The sequence below is a fragment of the Neoarius graeffei genome, chromosome 7 (genome assembly GCF_027579695.1).
Source record: "Neoarius graeffei isolate fNeoGra1 chromosome 7, fNeoGra1.pri, whole genome shotgun sequence".
In the NCBI taxonomy this organism is placed as follows: Eukaryota; Metazoa; Chordata; class Actinopteri; order Siluriformes; family Ariidae; genus Neoarius; species Neoarius graeffei.
This window is the reverse complement of record NC_083575.1, coordinates 18,405,415-18,425,616: the sequence shown is the minus strand read 5'-3', so window position 1 is coordinate 18,425,616 and position 20,202 is coordinate 18,405,415. Positions and strand designations below refer to the sequence as shown.

The window sequence follows — 20,202 nt, the reverse complement described above, 5'->3', positions numbered from 1 at the left end:
CCTTGTCGTACAGGTGGGTTTGTCGTTCTTGGGCCTGCCGCAAATTCTCCTGGGTTAGGTGGGTGAGTGTGTGGAGTTTTGCACGCAGGTCAATAACGTATTGGATTTCATTTTTACTTGGTGAAGGTCCCTCCTCCCAATTTTCCCGCAGCACATCTAGAATGCCGCGTGGCTTATGCCCGTATAACAATTCAAATGGGGAGAACCCCGTGGAGGCTTGGGGGACCGCTTGCACTGAAAACAACAAGGGTTCGAGCCACTTATCCCAATTACGTGCGTCCTCACTTACGAATTTTTAAATTATATTCTTGAGGGTGCGATTGAACTGTTCAACTAAACCGTCTGTTTGTGGGTGATACACGCTGGTGCGGATCGGCTTAATACCCAACAACCTATACAGTTCATTTAGTGTATGTGACATAAACGAGGTGCTTTGGTCAGTCAGAATCTCTTTCGGGATTCCAACTCGGGAGATAATGCGGAAGAGCGCTTCTGCAATACTGTGTGCTGAGATATTACGAAGAGGCACTGCTTCCGGGTATCGCGTTGCATAGTCCACCAGAACTAATATAAAGTGGTACCCTCGTGTTGACCGATCTAATGGCCCGACGAGATCCATCCCAATTCTTTCGAACGGGGTCTCGATTAATGGGAGAGGGCACAAAAGCACTTTTGGAATGGCCGCTGGATTTACTAACTAGCATTCGTGGCACGCCGTACACCACCTACGGACATCGCCGCGAATCCCTGGCCAATAGAACCGGGCCATTATTCGGGCTAGTGTTTTATCCTGCCCTAAGTATCCAGCCATGGGATTAAAGTGAGCCGCCTGGAATACCAATTCCCGACGGCTCTTCGGAATCAACAGCTGCGTGACTTGCTCTTTAGCTTGAGTGTCCTGTGTCACTCGGTATAATCTATCCTTCATGATTGCGAAGTATGGGAAGGACGGGGTGGCATTTGGCTTGAGCATTTGTCCATCGATTACTCTCACTTGGTCAAAAGCATGCCGCAGAGTCTCGTCTTGCGACTGCTCTAACGGGAAATCCGCGAGGGATTCCCCAATAGAGAGAGGAGGAGCCGGCGGCTCCTCATTCTGATGCGGAGCTGACGTAGATGGCTCTGTGACAGCTGCTCCCGCCAACGCGACACCGGGACCTCCCCTTATTAAACTACGGCAGGACCCACTCTTCACTAGGTGACTCATAATATAATATTTTAATGTGCAAGCTATTGTAACCCCCTCTAACGCACAACATGGGTCACAAGTGACCTGCATTCATTTCTAATGTAATTTCCAGCAAGGACATGGTTTTCTCTCTTACAACTTCTTGAAACAATACATTTAACCCTATAATATTTTATAAATTGACAGATTAGGTAGGGTTTGATGCACAAAAACTATTTTTTATCATTTTTACTTTTGTATCTCATAAATAAACATGTATTTGTAATTTCTCCATTAATTCGCAGACATGGGTCACAAGTGACCCGCATTCATTTCTAATGTAATTCCAAGCATGGATATGGTTTTCTCACTTAAACCTTAAAAAATCAATACTTTCACCTACAATATTTAAAAAGTTTATAAAGTAGGTAATGTTTGAAGCATAAAAATTTTTTTTTACTTAAGTTTATTTTAATTTAACCTAGATTTGGTGTTCTGAGGAACTATAATATTTGCAAGTGTTTCCTGTCAGGAAAACATTTAAAGTCGGACCACTGTTGATCGCTGACTGTTGACACTCATTTTAGAAGTTTACAAAGCTGCTTCTGCAAAACTACGTGTAAGTATTTATTTTCAGTTGTAATATTACATATTTATTACACAACTGTTACAGAGTTATTATTGACCTCATGGATCAAATGGTCCACACATACACATCGAAGAGGCGAACAAGGAGGTGGCCCATGGTGCTCTGGCAAAACATGCTTGATGTTGGTGCTCTGAACGCCTTCACCATCTTTACTGCACAACACCCTGACTATATGAATGGTGTGCCAAATGCACGGCGGCTTTTCATCAAGGAGTTGGCCAAAGAGCTCATCATGCCTCACATGAACAGGCGCATGGAGACCTCTGTTCATCTCCGGAGGAATGTTACTGAGGCCATGGCAACATGTGGTGTGAAAAGGGGGAGTGCTGAGACCACCCATCCACAAGAGGACTTAAGACAGGGAGGAAAATCCAAGAGGAAGAGATGCAGCCTTTGTCCAACTGCCAGAGATAGGAAAGTCACCCTCTCCTGCTCCAAATGCACACGGCCTATATGCAAGGACCATTCAGTTACTGTGGTCATTTGTGATACATGTAAGAACTGAGACTGCTGTCTCGGCGCGTTCTCAATGTATACATGCCTGTGCCCATGCCAATATAATATCTTACCCAATCAGTTTTATTCAGTTACATTTACCACTTCCCCACAGTTTGAAAGTTAATATTCCAGTTGTCCATGGCTCACTATAGCTACTAATGCAGTGAAGTTCAGTATTGGTGTTTACAGTGTTAGTTGCTGTACATAATGTACAATGTTTAATGTTTTAAATATACCAACAACCTTTTTAATCAGATTACTATTAGAAATGATTTAGATTTTTAGAATATTATTTTTTTGTTATTTGTAGTGAAATGGTTCGCATAATATTTTTTATCTTAATCACAATCACTTAGCCAACACAGGTCATTTCTGACCCATGTGTTCAACCGCTGTACTGCTTCACAAAATGTATTCCAATTCATGGAGTAACCATAGTGGAATGAACATAATTATTGCTGTTTTTTAAAAGCTGAATATGTAATGATAAATTTTGATATTAAATGATGAAATAAACTAATTTCAAATATTACTGCAAATAAATTCTGATTCTTATTAATTTTACATAGGAAATTAATGCGGGTCATTTGTGACCCATGTGTGCAAATATAATATAGCTACATAAAAAGTGTTATAATTCAATGGGTAACCATAAATTAATGAAAAGAATAATTAATGTTTGAAAAAAACTGAATAAGTGATGGAAACTTGGTAAATTAAATGAAAAAATTAATAAAAAAAAAAAAACTAGCTAAGAAACACTAAACCGTCAACAAAACTCCATAGAAAATGAATGCGGGTCACTTGTGACCCATGTTGTGCATTAGAGGGGTAGTGACAAAAAAAGTATTTTTATTTAAAATCGTTTAGAGATATAAATTTAAAAAAGTTTTGAAATGAACAAAAACAAGTTAATTGAGGAATTCATGGAGTGTGGGGTCATGAAAATAATTTATTGCAGAGATAAAAAGCAAATAAAACGCAGCCGGGTCACTTGTGACCCATGTTGCGCATAAAAGGGTTAATTCCCCAAATCCCAGCCAATCCGTCCCCAAAATTATCGAGTGGGTAAGGCGAGGATTAGCCGCCGCCTTCACTATAAAATTTTCCCCTCGAAAAAAATGTGGACCGACACTAAAGGGTAGTTGTGAACATCCCCATGCACACACAACACCTTCACCAATTGTGATCCCCCCAATGCTTCGTCTTGCACCAGGTTTTGGTGGATTGAGGTCTGATTACAACCAGAATCCACCAACGCCTGATGTGTATCCCCTTGGATACTCACCGGTATGCGATACGCTCTGGCCCAATCGAGGGTGGCTCCTGGTGCGTCGGGGATCCGAACCACCGCACCCACCTCCATTACCGAGCACTGCTGTTGGAGGTGGCCCGGTTCCCCGCAGCGCCAGCAAACCGGCCCGGGCTTCCTCTCTGCACTGGTGCTCTGGGGCTCACTCACCTGAGGGGGGGGAGAGACAGACACAGAAGGGAGAAACGGGAGGGCACCGTGGGTGTGGTGGGCCAGCTGGGGTGGGGCCGGCCCCCGCCTCCGCAGTGGGGGAACGGGGCGAGGATGAGACACAGGAGGAGAGGGAGAGAGAGAGAGAGGAGAGGGGAGAAGAGGTTGTCTGCTGTCCTGCCGTCGGGACAGCCGCCAAATGGTCCTCCGCCAGCTCGATTGCCTGATCCAGTGACACCGGGCGGTGGCACTGGACCCACTCTGCAGCTCCAGCTGGTAGACGCGCGATGAACTGCTCCAGCGCCACCTGGTCGATGATCCCCTCGGCGTCACGGTTGTCGGCCCTCAACCACCACCCGCAGGCGTCCTGGAGTTGCTGGCCAAACGCGAACGGCCAGCCGACTTCCTCCAAGCGCAAAGCGCAGAAGCGCTGCCGTTGTTGCTCGGGGGTGCGCCCCACACGCTGGAGGACGGCCCGGCGAAGGTCCACGTAGGCCAGCCGGCGGTCGGCAGGGAGCTGTAGCGCGGCCAGCTGTGCCTCTCCCGTTAGCAGGGGGAGGAGGCGCGCCGCGCGCTGTTCCATCGGCCACCCCGAGGTCTCTGCCACCTGCTCAAAGAATGTAAGGAAGGCCTCGGGGTCGTCCTGCGGGACCATCTACGTCAGGGTGAAGGGGGACGGCCCCGCGGCAGTGGACCCCGCCGACGCGAGGAGGTGCCGGAACGCCTGTCACTCTTCCTGCTGAGCCAGCACCAGGGCCTCGAATCACTGTTCCTGTTCCTTCCGGAGGGCGACTAGTGCCTGGTGCTGGCTTTGCTGGGCCATGGCAAGCGCGTGGACCAGCTCGGCGAAAGGGGAGGACTCCATGGGGCTGTTCTGCTTCAGCGCTCCAAATCCCAGGTTTCGGCACCACTGAAGCAGTTCGGATGGGTGGGTGGAGCACAGAAGGATGGCAGGCCAGAACTGAGTTCACAAAACCCGTTTATTATAGCTTTTCAGCTTGCTTTTCAGCTTTCTTTCACTCACACTTTCACTCACTCACTCACTCACTCACTCACACACATCTGTTGTGGTTAGATTGGGGAGAGAGCCCTCTCTGCTCTCACTCTCTTCCTTAAATAGGGTGTGGTCACTGGGGAAGATACACAAACACATTAATCAACCTCAGGTGCAGTGATTCTGCCACTTACCTTCCCTGACTCCGCCCTCTGGTCACAGACCGATGCTTGGCCATGCCCCCGCTGCCACAAATTGGTATGGATCTCATTGGGCCATTAGATCAGTCAGCACGAGGATATCGCTTTATTTTAGTTCTGGTGGACTATCCAATGCGATATTCAGAAGTAGTGCCGCTCCGCAATATCTCTGCAAGCAGTACTGTGGAAGTGCTCTTCCGTGTTATCTCCCAGGTCAGGATTCCAAAAGAAATCCTGATTGACCAAGGCACTATGTTTATGTCATGCACACTGCATGAACTGTATGAGTTACTGGGAATTAAATCTATCTGTACCAGCATCTATCACCCACAAACAGATGGTTTGGTAGAGAGATTTAGTCAAACACTTAAAAATGTAATGCAGAAATTTGTAAGTGAAGATGCACGTAATTGGGAGAAATGGCTTGAGCCCCTGTTATTTGCAGTACAAGAGGTCCTGCAAGCCTCCACTGGGTTTTCATCATTTGAATTATCATATGGGCGAAAGCCGCGCGGCATTTTGGACATGCTGTGGGAAAACTGGGAGGAGGGACCTTCACCTAGTAAGAACAAAATTCAATATGTTCTCGACCTGCATGCAAAGCTCCACACTCTCATGCACTTAACCCAGGAGAATTTGCAGCAGGCACAAGAACGTCAAGCCTGGCTGTACGACAGGGGTGCGTGCCTTAGAGAGTTCACTCTGGGAGACAAAGCACCTGTGTTATTGCCCATGTTGAGCTCCAAATTAGTCGCCAAGTGGCAAGGGCCCTTCAAGGTCACATGGCGAATTGGGGATGTCAACTATGAGGTGAGGCGTATGGATCGGGGCAGGGCCCTGCAAATATACCACCTCAACCTATTAAAAGATTGGAACGAGGGGGTCCCTGTAGTGTTGGAAATTCCAGAGAAGGCAGAGCTAGGTTCGGAGGTAAAAACAACCTGGACAACAACACAAACTGCTCCAGTCCCTTGTGGAGACCACCTCTCACCGGCCCAACAGGGGCATGCGCCTTAGAGTGTTCACCCTGGGAGACAAGGTACTTGTGTTATTGCCCATGTCGAGCTCCAAATTAGTCACCAAGTGGCAGGGGCCCTTTGAGGTCACAAGGCATGTCCGGGATGTCAACTATGAGGTGAGGTGAACGGATAGGGGCGGGGCACTGCAAATCTACCACCTCAACCTGTTAAAACATTGGAACAAGGGGGTCCCTGTGATGTTGGTGTCAGTAGTTCCGGAGAAGGCGGAGCTGGGGCCATAGGTAAAAAAAAGTAATGACCCAAACTGCTCCGGTCCCTTGTGGAGACTACTGGCCCAACTCACGGAGGTTGCCAAGTTGCAAAAGGAATTTTCTGATGTGTTCTCACCCCTTCCCAGCCACACCCACCTCACAGAACACCACATTGAAATGCCCCTGGGAGTGGTGGTGCATAGCCACCCTTACTGCTTACCCAAACACAAAAAAAGGTGATTTTATATATATATATATATACACACACACACACACACACACACTACTGTGCAAAAGTCTTTGGCACCCTATATTTTCTTAATACAAACGTTGGTATAGATTTCTATTTTATGACTTCTATAGTCAGTACAAAAACATTTTAGAGTTCCAAACATTCATTTTCCAGCACAAAATTAAATGGTACAGAATTTTTTTTGTATCTGAGCAGCATATTACATAAGAGACCACTTTTCAGATTAAAAAAGAAAACATAATGAAGGCTACTGGATTTTGCTGCAAACTTAAGAGGCAATTGTGACAGTCAAAATGTCCAGAAGAACTGTGGCTGGTTCTTCAAGATGCTCAGTAAAACATACATACACACACACACACACACACATATACACACACACACACATCTCTAGTATGGATCTAGACATCCGCTGCCTATTGCAGACTCAAAAGACAGTCATTCTGTGGTAGTTTCTGAAACCCATCAGCTGGTACAGCTCAGCCCAGGAATAAGGTTGTAAAATAACAAATAATTAACCCTTTCACTACTGCAGACCGCTGTTCTGGTCTCATTGTAGTCGAGAAACCCCTTCTGGAAAAAGTTAAGCAGTGTTGAAAGGATTAAGTCTTCTATGAAACAAAAGGAGTGTACAAGTTCACACGTGGTACAGCAATGTGGAAAAGAGAATCATGGGCATTGATCTGGTTTGACCTCTACTCTGCAAGGATTCATATTCAGACTGCTGACTCTTTTCTGCGTTGAAGTATTCTGAGGGTGTCACAGTGTGTACAGTAATAGAATAGCCAACACAGTGCTGAGTCCTGTATGTGTTGTTCTTTCCAAATGGGTGCTACCCTACTTTTAAAAAGGAAATGAATGACACTAAATTGAGAATAATATACAAATAACTACATGTACTGAACATAGTTATTCATATATGCTGTATATTAAATAAATCATTTCATATTTATTTTTAATTCTTTATATTAAGGTTCCCTTAACTAACATTACTTACTGAATTAATAAACATAAATAAACAAGCAAACAAATAAGTTCACAAAAATTAGCAAACATTTAATGGCAGCATGTTCCAAAAAATGTTTATACAGTGGTGTTTGAAAGTTTGTGAACCCTTTAGAATTTTCTATATTTCTGATTAAATATGACCTAAAACATCATCAGATTTTCACACAAGTCCTAAAAGTAGATAAAGAGAACCCAGTTAAACAAATGAGACAAGAATATTATACCTGGTCATTTATTTATTGAGGAAAATGATCCAATATTACATATCTGTGAGTGGCAAAAGTATGTGAAACTCTAGGTTTAGCAGTTAATTTGAAGGTGAAATTAGAGTCAGGTGTTTTCAATCAATGGGATGACAATCAGGTGTGAGTGGGCACCCTGTTTTATTTAAAGAACAGGGATCTATCAAAGTCTGATCTTCACAACACATGTTTGTATCATGGCACAAACAAAGGAGATTTCTGAGGACCTCAGAAAAAGCATTGTTGATGCTCATCAGGCTGGAAAAGGTTACAAAACCATCTCTAAAGAGTTTGGACTCCACCAATCCACAGTCAGACAGATTGTGTACAAATGAAGGAAATTCAAGACCATCGTTACCCTCCCCAGGAGTGGTCGACTAACAAAGATCGCCCCAAGAGCAAGGTGTGTAATAGTCGGCGAGGTCACAAAGGACCCCAGGATAACTTCTAAACAACGGAAGGCCTCTCTCACATTGGTTAATGTTAATGTTCATGAGTCCACCATCAGGAGAACACTGAACAACAATGTGTGCATGGCAGGGTTGCAAGGAGAAAGCCACTGCTCTCCAAAAAGAACATTGCTGCTCATCTGCAGTTTGCTAAAGATCACGTGGACAAGCCAGAAGGCTATTGGAAAAATGTTTTGTGGATGGATGAGACCAAAATAGAACTTTTTGGTTTAAATGAGAAGCGTTATATTTGGAGAAAGGAAAACACTGCATTCCAGCATAAGAACTTTATCCCATCTGTGAAACATGGTGGTGGTGGTATCATGGTTTGGGCCTGTTTTGCTGCATCTGGGCCAGGACAGCTTGCCATCATTGATGGAACAATGAATTCTGAATTATACTAGCAAATTCTAAAGGAAAATGTCAAGACATCTGTCCATGAACTGAATCTCAAGAGAAGGTGGGTCATGCAGCAAGACAATGACCCTAAGCACACAAGTTGTTCTACCAAAGAATGGTTAAAGAAGAATAAAGTGAATGATTTGGAATGGCCAAGTCAAAGTCCTGACCTTAATCCAACTGAAATGTTGTGGAAGGACCTGAAGCGAGCAGTTCATGTGAGGAAACCCACCAACATCCCAGAGTTGAAGCTGTTCTGTATGGAGGAATGGGCTAAAATTCCTCCAAGCTGGTGTGCAGGACTGATCAACAGTTACTGGAAATGTTTAGTTGCAGTTATTGCTGCACAAGGGAGTCACACCAGATACTGAAAGCAAAGGTTCAAATACTTTTGCCACTCACAGATATGTAATATTGGATCATTTTCCTCAATAAATAAATGACCAAGGATCATTTATTACCATTTATTTATCATTTATTATTTGTATCATTTGTTTAACTGGGTTCTCTTTATCTACTTTTAGGACTTGTGTGCAAATCTGATGATGTTTTAGGTCATATTTATGCAGAAATATAGGAAATTCTCAAGGGTTCACAAACTTTCAAGCATCACTGTAACTTACTGATCCCTGGTCTTCACATGTAAATATTTAATATTAACACATAATTCTGAGTTTGCCCAGTTAACAACCACAAACATGTTCATTAAAGTTCATTGTTGTTTATTGTGGACTTAATTTTACTTATAGATGGTATAAAAAGCAATTTTATTTTACAACTCCGATTCCCAAAAAGTTGTGGCAAAGTACAAATTGTAAATAAAAATGGAATGCAATAATTTACAAATCTCAAAAACTGATATTGTATTCACAATGGAACATAGACAACATATCAAATGTCGAAAGTGAGACATTTTGAAATTTCATGCCAAATCTTGGCTCATTTGAAATTTCATGACAGCAACACATCTCAAAAAAGTTGGGACAGGGGCAATAAGAGGCTGGAAAAGTTAAAGGTACAAAAAAGGAACAGCTGGAGGACCAAATTGCAACTCATTAGGTCAATTGGCAATAGGTCATTAACATGACTGGATATAAAAAGAGCATCATGGAGTGGCAGCGGCTCTCAGAAGTAAAGATGGGAAGAGGATCACCAATCCCCCTAATTCTGCACCGACAAATAGTGGAGCGATATCAGAAAGGAGTTCGACAGTGTAAAATTGCAAAGAGTTTGAACATATCATCATCTACATTGCATAATATCATCAAAAGATTCAGAGAATCTGGAAGAATGTGCGTAAGGGTCAAGGCCGGAAAACCGTATCTAAACATGATCCAGAAGCGCAGACGTCTTCTCTGGGCCAAGGCTCATTTAAAATGGACTGTGGCAAAGTGGAAAACTGTTCTGTGGTCAGACAAATCAAAATTTGAAGTTCTTTATGGAAATCAGGGACGCCGTGTCATTCGGACTAAAGAGGAGAAGGACGACCCAAGTTGTTATCAACGCTCAGTTCAGAAGTCTGCATCTCTGATGGTATGGGGTTGCATTAGTGCATGTGGCATGGGCAGCTTACACATCTGGAAAGACACCATCAATGCTGAAAGGTATATCCAGGTTCTAGAGCAACATATGCTCCCATCCAGACGCCGTTTCTTTCAGGGAAGACCTTGCATTTTCCAACATGACAATGCCAAACCACATACTGCATCAATTACAGCATCATGGCTGCGTAGAAGAAGGGTCCGGGTACTGAAATGGCCAGCCTGCAGTCCAGATCTTTCACCCATAGAAAACATTTGGTGCATCATAAAACGGAAGATACGACAAAAAAGACCTAAGACACTTGAGCAACTAGAATCCTACATTAGACAAGAATGGGTTAACATTCCTATCCCTAAACTTGAGCAACTTGTCTCCTCAGTCCTCAGACGTTTACAGACTGTTGTAAAGAGAAAAGGGGATGTCTCACAATGGTAAACATGGCCTTGTCCCAACTTTTTTGAGATGTGGTGTTGTCATGAAATTTAAAATCACCTAATTTTTCTCTATAAATGATACATTTTCTCAGTTTAAACATTTGATATGTCATCTATGTTCTATTCTGAATAAAATATGGAATTTTGAAACTTCCACATCATTGCATTCTGTTTTTATTTACAATTTGCACTTTGTCCCAACTTTTTTGGAATCGGGTTGTATTTATTTATTTTAAATACCAATTAATACAAGCATTTGTAACTTTGAAACAAACCTTTGTCACGGTGCAGTTTGTGGTTTGTTCATGTGAATTAATGTGTGAAATAATGTCAGTTATTCTTCGTTAATGTGAAGCATACAATGATATACAGTGGGGTCCAAATGACTATTCAGTATTCGAGATGTTGCACAATTTCTAAGTCACTATTTATATTTAAGGTAATTTGTGATATTGACCATGTTAACTTCTCTGTGTAAAAGATCATCTTTTTTTCAGTAAGTGCTAGTCTATGAACAGAGAGAGCAACCAGAGAATCTAAGTGGTAGAAGTGTTGCACCTGCGATGGATTTAATTACTGAGTGTGCTCTGTGTTGCCGTAAATGGCGGAAGGCATAAAAGGGGGAGAATGCCAGGAGACGGGAGAAAGAAATGTTGTGATCCAGCACAGAGCTGTGTGTGTATGTGTGTGTCATAACCATGGTGTGTGTATGTTGAAGTTACTGAGTGTATCTCAGAGTGAGACTGTTGTCTAATAAAGCCTCTGAAAAGTTCAGAGTAAAGCAAAGTGCAAATAAATACAAGGAAAACAGTCCACCTTTCCCCATCTCTTCAATCTCTCAAAACCCACTTTGTCACATATGCATTCAGATGACTCACTGATGATTTTGATCTAAAATGTATCATTGGGTTTCACATAAACTTGAGAGTAAATTATCAGTTTGAGTGCATGCTGGTATTAAAGCAAAAAGGGGGCATACCAAATACTGAGAAACTTTGAAAGTCATGTAAATATTTTTAAGATTCTATTTTTCACTCAGGGCAGCATGATGGTGTAGCGGTTAGCACTGTTGCCTCACAGCAAGAAGGTTCTGGGTTTGAGCCCAGCAATGGATGGGGGCCTTTCTGTGTGGAGTTTGCATGTTCTCCCCGTGTCTGCGTGGGTTTCCTCCAGCTGCTCCAGTTTCCCCCCACAGTCCAAAGACATGCAGGTTAGGCTAATTGGTGGCTCTAAATTGACTGTAGGTGTGAATGTGAGTGTGAATGGTTGTTTGTCTCTATGTGTCAAGCCCTGCGATGATCTGGCGACTTGTCCAGGGTGTACCCCACCTCTCGCCCATAGTCAGCTGGAATAGGCTCCAGCTTGCCTGCAACCCTGCACAGGATGGGTTTTTCACTCAAGTCATTGCTGATAATATAATTTTAATGAAAAGCTTTGTGTTAAATTAAAGAGAATGCCAAACAGAAGTATTTAGTTTTTACTAGTGTTCTCAGACATCTGGACCCCACTGTATATATTTTAAAATCCTGTTTTTAAATTGCAAAATACATTTGTCAGATTATTTTGTTTTTCTGTGCCATTCTTAAATGTATTTATAACGATGCTGGCCAGATGGAATAAATTTGAAGGAACAAAACTGGAAGTCCTCATCAGCGATTATGCCTGTCAGTCCCACATTTGTTTTCCTCTCTAAAGAAAAATCCACACATTGTTCAAGTCTGAGTAAGTCCAGTGTGACCAATATCTCACAAGGCACACATGTACTTACCATCAAATGTGTTCTGATAACTTTATTTTCAGTAAAACGCATGGAATTGGAGGGGAGTTTAAAAGATACTCCTGAAGCCTGAGATATGATGATAAAAGAAGGCTGAGATATGATGATTACCAGCTGCTTTAGCTCATGTCAGTGAATCTGTTGCACCTCCTGTTTCCTGCACTTCCTGTTCTACATAAATGGCTATCTCTCTGTTGTTTGCAGTGCTACATATGTCTGTGTTTTAATGACTCACCCTCTGCAGAAAGTTTATGTAGTGAACCTCCCTGGAAAAATTTAGGTAGATGTTGGTGTCATAAGCATCATCTCCAGCATTGATAATGGTTATGTTGAGAGAGACATTTTTCACCCCTCCGAGAGCAAGGTGAGGCCTGATGTGATGTCTGAGTGAAAGACATGACAGAAAATGTCGGACAACTTAATGATAAGGCCTTAAATCGTTATGATTATAAATCAGTATGGTATATGAATATAAAACACATATTTAACCATGTCAATATGTTTCTAGGGTTTTCTAATGTTAAGTCTGATATGAACTAGTACTGTTTATGTTTTTGCATCTTCACCAAAGGGATATCATCTTTGTCTAAGGAGAAATGAACAGCAGAAGTCTCTCTCTCTCTCTCTCTCTCTCTCTCACACACACACACACACACACACACACACACACACACACACACACACACACACACACACACCAGAGTTTAAACATCGAAATGAGTGACTTGGTGAAAAGTTCACATATGACTTCAGCAGAGAAGTTAAGGAAACACTATTGCCATTTGGACAAAAAGACCTAGATCATTACAATGCAGACTCTGAAGCCTCCTTAACAGCTGGAAGATGGATGAAATCCAGCACTAGTCAGAGCCAAGCATGTGTCAGAGCCCCAGCGTACACACCCACTCAACATTTATGACGCAGTGTCCTAAAATGGGCCAGCAAGCAGCAATGAGAGCAACAAGGAAAAGAACAAAATAACAGACTGAACATTTTACCCTGAAAGCAGCAGTTTGCCATGTAGCTTCAGGTCAGCAGCACAGTCATCGGACAGACAGTTCTTCTCAAACCAAGTCTGAAACCAGACAAAATACAGGATGTTTACGCAACTTAAACATCAGTGTGATAAATCTCATACTAGAGGGTGCTATTGTGCAGAAATTCAGACACTGTGCTTGGATACTGCATGGACAATTTTCTGATCAAGGTGGCTCAACCCTCACCTTCAAAGATTCCAAAACTGAATTCCAGTTAAAGTCCGCCAGAAAAAATGTTTTTTGTTGGAATAATTAGAAATTTGGCATCTCTGCTTTTAGGGTACTTATTAATAAAAACTGTGAATAGTTAGAAAGGAACTAATACCATAATAATTGATTTCTTAAGTACTGAAAGTTTTTTATACTACAGGGTAAAACATAAAGCCGTCATTCATTCACATTCCATTCAAGTAAAGTCAACATCTATTAATGTCTGTGAAATTAAACCACACCTGAATCTGAAATCACTGAAAAAACTAGTGAAATGTTAAACAAAATGAAGCCATTCTTCACATAATCATGCTGAAGAGGTTAAGAACAAAAGGATGTGGGGAGCAGTTCATGATCTCTTTTGGATGATCAATGCTCTCTAACCTCATTCCTTGCTGTAATCTTCTCTCCTTTCCTCCAGCGCAGTACAGGAGAGAGTGAAGCAAGCTCATGCACATGATGTACGTCCAGCACATGCTTGCCCAGGCTGTATGATGCCTCAAACGTTATGGCTGCAAACACATCCTTCACTTCTTTCTGTGGAAATGCAATTATACAGGTTTAAATAGTGCACATGTTCCTAATGGCATAAAAATCCATTGCATGAATCAATCAACTGTAGTTTCCTTTTAAAGAAACCTTTTACAAATCATACCCTTTATATTTTTCTTATTTCTCACAAAAAAATAGCTGTTTTGTTCAATTCACCACATATTTCAGCTTGGCTTAATAGCAAACCAGTGGCATGTGAAATGTACTCCATCAGTTGGAAGAACGTGGCTGGCAATAATGTTCCCTTCCCTCCTTTCAGCATCCTTTATCCTGGCAATATAAGCTGGATCCAGAACAGTAGAGTTTCCTTTGGCACACAACTTGGAAACACTCAAGCAAAATGCTGAATACGATTAAAACCCCAGGATATTTAAAGGATACCAGTGAAACATGGATAAAGTAAGCCTTTAGTGTTTCCTCTTTCCTATGTCCGTTAAACATCACTCAGCTCTTTGAAGATAGATGTTTGTCTTTGGCCACACAGAGGAATCAAAAACAAACTACCTTGTTAGCAGCTTTTTGCTGACCAACTTAATGTCACCAAGCTTGTAGTATTCGAGTCCAGGACTCGGGCTTGAGACCAACTTGTGCCCTAATTTTAAGGACTCATGACTTGACTTGGATTTGAGCACTGATGACTCGGACTTGGACTCGGACTTGTGCATTAACTGCATTCGGACTCATAAATTGGAAACAAGGACTCAGATTTTTTCATTATTTTTTGTAACATGCATAATAATTTGCCATACGGTATTTATATCTACATTAATTTTATATTAATTTTGTGCAAGAGAATGCACATTAACCTGTTCATACATCATGTTCCTGGTAGAAGACATCTTTTTTGTGAATTTATTGTAGGCTATGGTATGGGGCATACATCTTCACACTACTCAAAGCTATCAATGTGTTTTAGAGTGTGTGCGTGTGACAGCTGTGTCATTTGTGTCGGACTCGACCCAAAATTTTATTTAATGACTTGGACTTGACTCGAACTTGAACACTGGGGACTCGAGTCTGGACTCAGACTCGAGGTTTAGTGACTTGACTGCAACACTGAATGTCACTAATGTTTGATAATGCATACTCTCAAATCCTTCATATAAACACAGATCAGGTTGCTGCAATACCTCCAATTCCTCTCCCCACCTCCATTTCTCTTTGCTCTCCTTGTTTTATCAGTTGCTTTTCCTATAGCTAGCCACTCATCATTTCCTCAGCAGGAAAATAAGAGTATTGCTGCATCAGGGCACACTGGGCCTAGAATGCTCCCTACCTCTAATCTACCACTGAGGTAAAAATTAAAGAAACTAAAAATCTACCTCCATTTTACAAGAAAACAATGTTCCAAAATATTGAAAATAAATATAAAAATATTTTAGGATAATTTTTTTGTTGAGTTTTGCACACTCCAATTTGGATGTGAAGTAAATACAATATGACATGTATATCAGAAAGAATGGGCAAGGGAAGGTGGGTATGAGTCAAAGACCGAGAAAAAGTTCATTAAAGATCTTATTAGAGAATATTTCTATCTGAAAAAGAAATGCAAAATTTAGAAATATATTTGCATAAACTATTTGATCTTACACTAACAGAGAATTACAAATATACTGTATAATTAGGTAACCACTTAACTAATTTAAAGATTTAATACGAAACTGTAGAATGGAAATATACATTATACAGGCAAAAGGTTTGTGGACACCTGACCATCACACCCATATGGACTTGTTGACCATCCTATTCTAAAAGCTTGGGCATTAATAAGGAGTTGGTCCTCCTTTTGATTGGAAGGATTTCCACTAGATTTTGGAGCAGGGGCTGTGGGGATTTGCCCATTCAGCCAAAAGGGAATCTGTGAGGGTATGTCAGGTAAGCAGGCCTGGTATGTATTTGGTGTTCATCCCAGTTCATCCCAAAGGTGTTCAGTGGAGTTGTGGTCAGGGCTCCATGACATTCATTTTCTTCCACATTACCCATGGCAAAACATGTCTTTATAAACCTTACTTTGTTCACAGGGGCACTGTCATGCTGTAATAGGTTTGGGGAAGCTCCAGCCATCTATTATCTATACTACTTATCCATCACTAACACAAAGACAAACAACCATTTACACTCACATTACAGCTACAAGCAATTTAGAGAAGCCAGTTAAACTAATCCTCATGTCTTTGTACTGGAGCAAACCTGAGCACCCAGAGGAAACCCACACAGACACGGGAAGTACATGCACAAACAGAGAAAGTTGGCAATGAGGTTTGAACCCAGACAGTTCTTGCTAGCCACTACAACACTGTCCCCCCCGAGCTCCAGTGAAAGGAAATCTTAATGCAATAGCAAACAAATACATTCTAGACAGTTGTGTGCTTCCAAATTTGTGGCAACATTTTGTGGATGGCTCAGGTATGGGCATGATGGTTAGGTACCCACATACTTTAGGCCATATCACATAACTGAAGAAACTGTAGTACATGAACAAAAGTAAATATAGGAAGCACAATGCAGAGTAAAGTTTGATAAATTAATGATCATCTAAGTAGAGGTAAAACCTATTCCATATTTCATCTCGTTTAAGTGCAGAGACAGTGTAGTAGTAATAAAATTATCTATCTATCTATCTATCTATCTATCTATCTATCTATCTATCTATCTATCTATCTATCTATCTATCTATCTATCTATCTTAGTACATGAGTTTATGATTTATGGAGATAAATAGCCTCCCAATTACAGTAGCAGTTAAAGAAAATGGCATATACAATCACCGGTCACTTTATTAAGTACACCCATACACCTGCTGTTTTATGCAGTTATCTAAATCAGCCAATCCCTTAACAGCAGCACAATGCATAAAGTCATGCAGATACAAATCAAAATTTTCAGTTAATGTTCAAACACCAAATGGGAAAAGTTATCTTTGTGACTTTAACTGTGGCATGGGTGTTGGTGCCAGATGGACTGATTTGAATATTTTAGAAACTGCTGATCTCCTGGGGTTTTCACACACAACAGTCTCTAGAATTTACAGAGAATAGTGAAAAACAAAAAACAAACAAACAAACAAAAAAAAACGGTTCTGTGGGTGGAAATGTCTTGTTAATAGGAGAGGTCAGTGGAAAATGGCCAGATTGGTTTGAGTTACCAGGAAGGATACAGTAACTCATATTATCACTCTTTACAACCATGGTGAGCAGAAAAGCATCTTCTGCAACAACAGAGCAGAAGACCACACTGGGTTCCACTCCTGACAGCCAAGAACAGGAATCTTAGAATGAAGAACAAGTTCCTATTAAAGTGGCCAGTGAGTGTATGTGCCTAGTGAACTGTCCTTCCAATTACCCCTGCCCAAGGGACCACTTAAGATAAGAACATTGACATCCAGACACTGGCACAAGGTTCTGGCCATCTGTCTGCCTGCCATTTTCACTCAGCCACATGAGAAGAGAAAGGCATGAAGGATCCTTTGTTGGCCAATAAAGCTGGCCATATACATGCTAAAATCACAAAAATAAACATTCCATAAATAATCACTAGAACATAAGCGAAACAGACCAGTGAAGAAATCAAAGCTGTGTTTGAGAGTTTAACCTCCAGTCAGACTTTAATCGCTAGTCACACTTATGTGAACATTTCAATCTGCTCCTGTAAAATAAAACACTGCAAGAATGCCACTAAGAAATAATTTAATTGACTTCTCATGACAATATAAAATAGGTCATATTAATGTTTAATGAGGCTGTCATTGATGTTCCCTGGCTCTTAGCACTTCATCATCACAATCTTCCTTTCTTTTACAGCCTATATTAGAGGGGAACCAAATCTATAGCAGCATCTGAGGAGCTCCCAGTGTTAAAAGCTTCTTTTATAACTTGGAACAACCCCCCCCAAACAACTGTTCCTTATGTACCACATAGCAACTGCAAGCCAATCAGGGCTGTAACCAGAGTGCACTCTGTTTATACCAATGATTTCCTATTTTATATAGCAAAGGCTTTCTCTTACAGCATGCAGTTTTTTTTTGTATGGATATGTTATGGAAGACATAATATCTAGCCTTTTTAAAATTATGACTAAAGATCAAGACTTAAACAGGACAAAGTTCAATTTATCAGCCTTGTATTTAAACACATTACATTTAACATTTACAAGTGAGAACATTTGATTAACAATAAATGACTAAATATATCCACTATATGCATCTTCTTCTGGCAGTATTACTATTTTGTATGTGCTGTAAAGCATGGAGATAGTGGTATAAATCAATTAATTCCCATATTTACTTGGGAAATCATTGGGCAATAATCTCCAAAGATAATTAAGAGAAATCTCTAACACATTAAATATGTTTATTCTGAAATATGTAGTGTTAATCATTTGGATGGTGCTGTATTCATTAAACCTGTGAGAAATTAACAGTTGTGTGCTGCTCTGATGACAGTGTCAGCACCAGTGCAGTTTCAATATCTTTTAATAAGGAAAAAAATTAAACAGTCTCAAACATAAGGGATAACAGTTACAAGTTAGCTCTTAAAAACAAAAATGCAAGAGCTTCTTTTCTCATTTACTATTTTTCAATGACATTCAGTGTCATATTAACTCTTTCACCAATGTGTAATGTCGTATACAGACTGCTATATACACTATATAACTTTATATAAGAAATACCATTCACACTAAGTAACTTTGTGATAAATTCAATATAAACAAGTACACAATTTTAAAAGAAAATATAGTGAACTAGAGTGTATGCCATAGTGACATATTTGGTACCATTGAAAACTAGAGAAATTCTGCTTTGAGAATATGTAACATGACAAACTGAACACAGGTAAATTCATGTTTTATCCACTTAATATTTACCAAAAGAAAGATGCACAACCCTAATTAACATAAAATAACATTGTGCTTATCTAAATTACATCGTAAGAAATCCCGGGGAATCCAACTTCTCAACCAATCAGCATATACAATACACAGGGGTTTCCCTAGTATAATGAGACCAGAACAGCGGTCTGCCGTAATAATGGCAACTAATACATAAGGGTGCTTTTGCAGTCTGTCATGTTGAAAGAGTTCATATTTTCTGGACCAATATAGTAGTTTGCAGTGGTGAAATGGCTAATCAGAAATCCAGCTTGGAATTAGGAGACAGCGAATATCGGACTCAAAGTTCCAGAATGCAAAGCAGCTATACCATGCAGCTGCACTGAGTTAGTCAGCTAGTTATTGATCAACTTGACAAGCACAATGGCTTTGACAGCAGTTAGAATGAAAGTTAAATCTCTGGAACCTGACCAGTGTGAATCAAGTGTACAGATATGGAGGTGAGAGAGGTGACTAAAGGACTAAATCACTGCTGCATCACTCTATCTCAATAGAGCGGTATTACCTCAGTACAGCACAGGCTAATTCCCATGTTAACAGGTACTCAAATGGCATCAGAAGTAATGTAGAAAACCATTAACCAGAGAGAAAATAGATCAACATGTTGATGAAGTTTAAACTAAAAAAAAAGTTTGAGCTCAGAAAAGAAAGTCCTCTCATAGTAAAAGACCCTTTCTCCCCTGTCAATCGGAGCAAACACTATCATGGGTGACAATGAGTCCAAGTATGCAGAAGAAGGTAGCTAGTGCTCTCATCTGAGTGTGTTATTCTGCCCAAGACACAACAAAAATTTAGAAAAGATGAGGAAGTTCGGCTCCATGTGTCTTGGAGGAAGCATGTGTTTGCCCCACATAACTTATTACATGGCAGCTGTCATGTAATAAGGGAGTTAGCTCGTGAGGAGGCACTGGTAAGATCAAATTAGGGAGAAAACGGGGGAAAATCTGGCACAAATACTTTAGTAGTAATTGGGTTATATGCAAAATATTGCTTGAGTAAGGGGTGGCTGCATGACAATTTGGAGGCATTTCCAAATCATAATGTTAATAGCATTCTTACCTTGATCTCCGTCTTGTTGATGCTGGAAGCAGATGCAAATGCAGTTAAAGAATTTATTAAAGACAGTTCAAACGCATGAATACCACTCACCCAGCTCACTGCTTCACTGCTGTAGGACTGCTGAAGCATTTCCAGGGTTTTTGGTCCATACTAA

At 40.9% G+C, this 20,202-nt stretch overlaps 1 protein-coding gene across 3 annotated transcripts in view; it reads right to left on the bottom strand.

The window, feature by feature from the left end:
- The window catches only part of itga9 (integrin, alpha 9), a 259,270-nt gene that overhangs the window by 68,228 nt on the left and 170,840 nt on the right, over window positions 1–20,202 (bottom strand). For all 3 annotated transcript variants that reach the window (XM_060925348.1, XM_060925349.1, XM_060925350.1), the window contains 3 exons: window positions 13,935–14,087; window positions 13,302–13,378; window positions 12,539–12,686 (listed from right to left, as the gene is read on the bottom strand). In XM_060925348.1, the coding sequence (XP_060781331.1) occupies window positions 12,539–12,686; window positions 13,302–13,378; window positions 13,935–14,087 (378 nt within the window). The remainder of the gene's footprint in view (window positions 1–12,538; window positions 12,687–13,301; window positions 13,379–13,934; window positions 14,088–20,202) is intronic.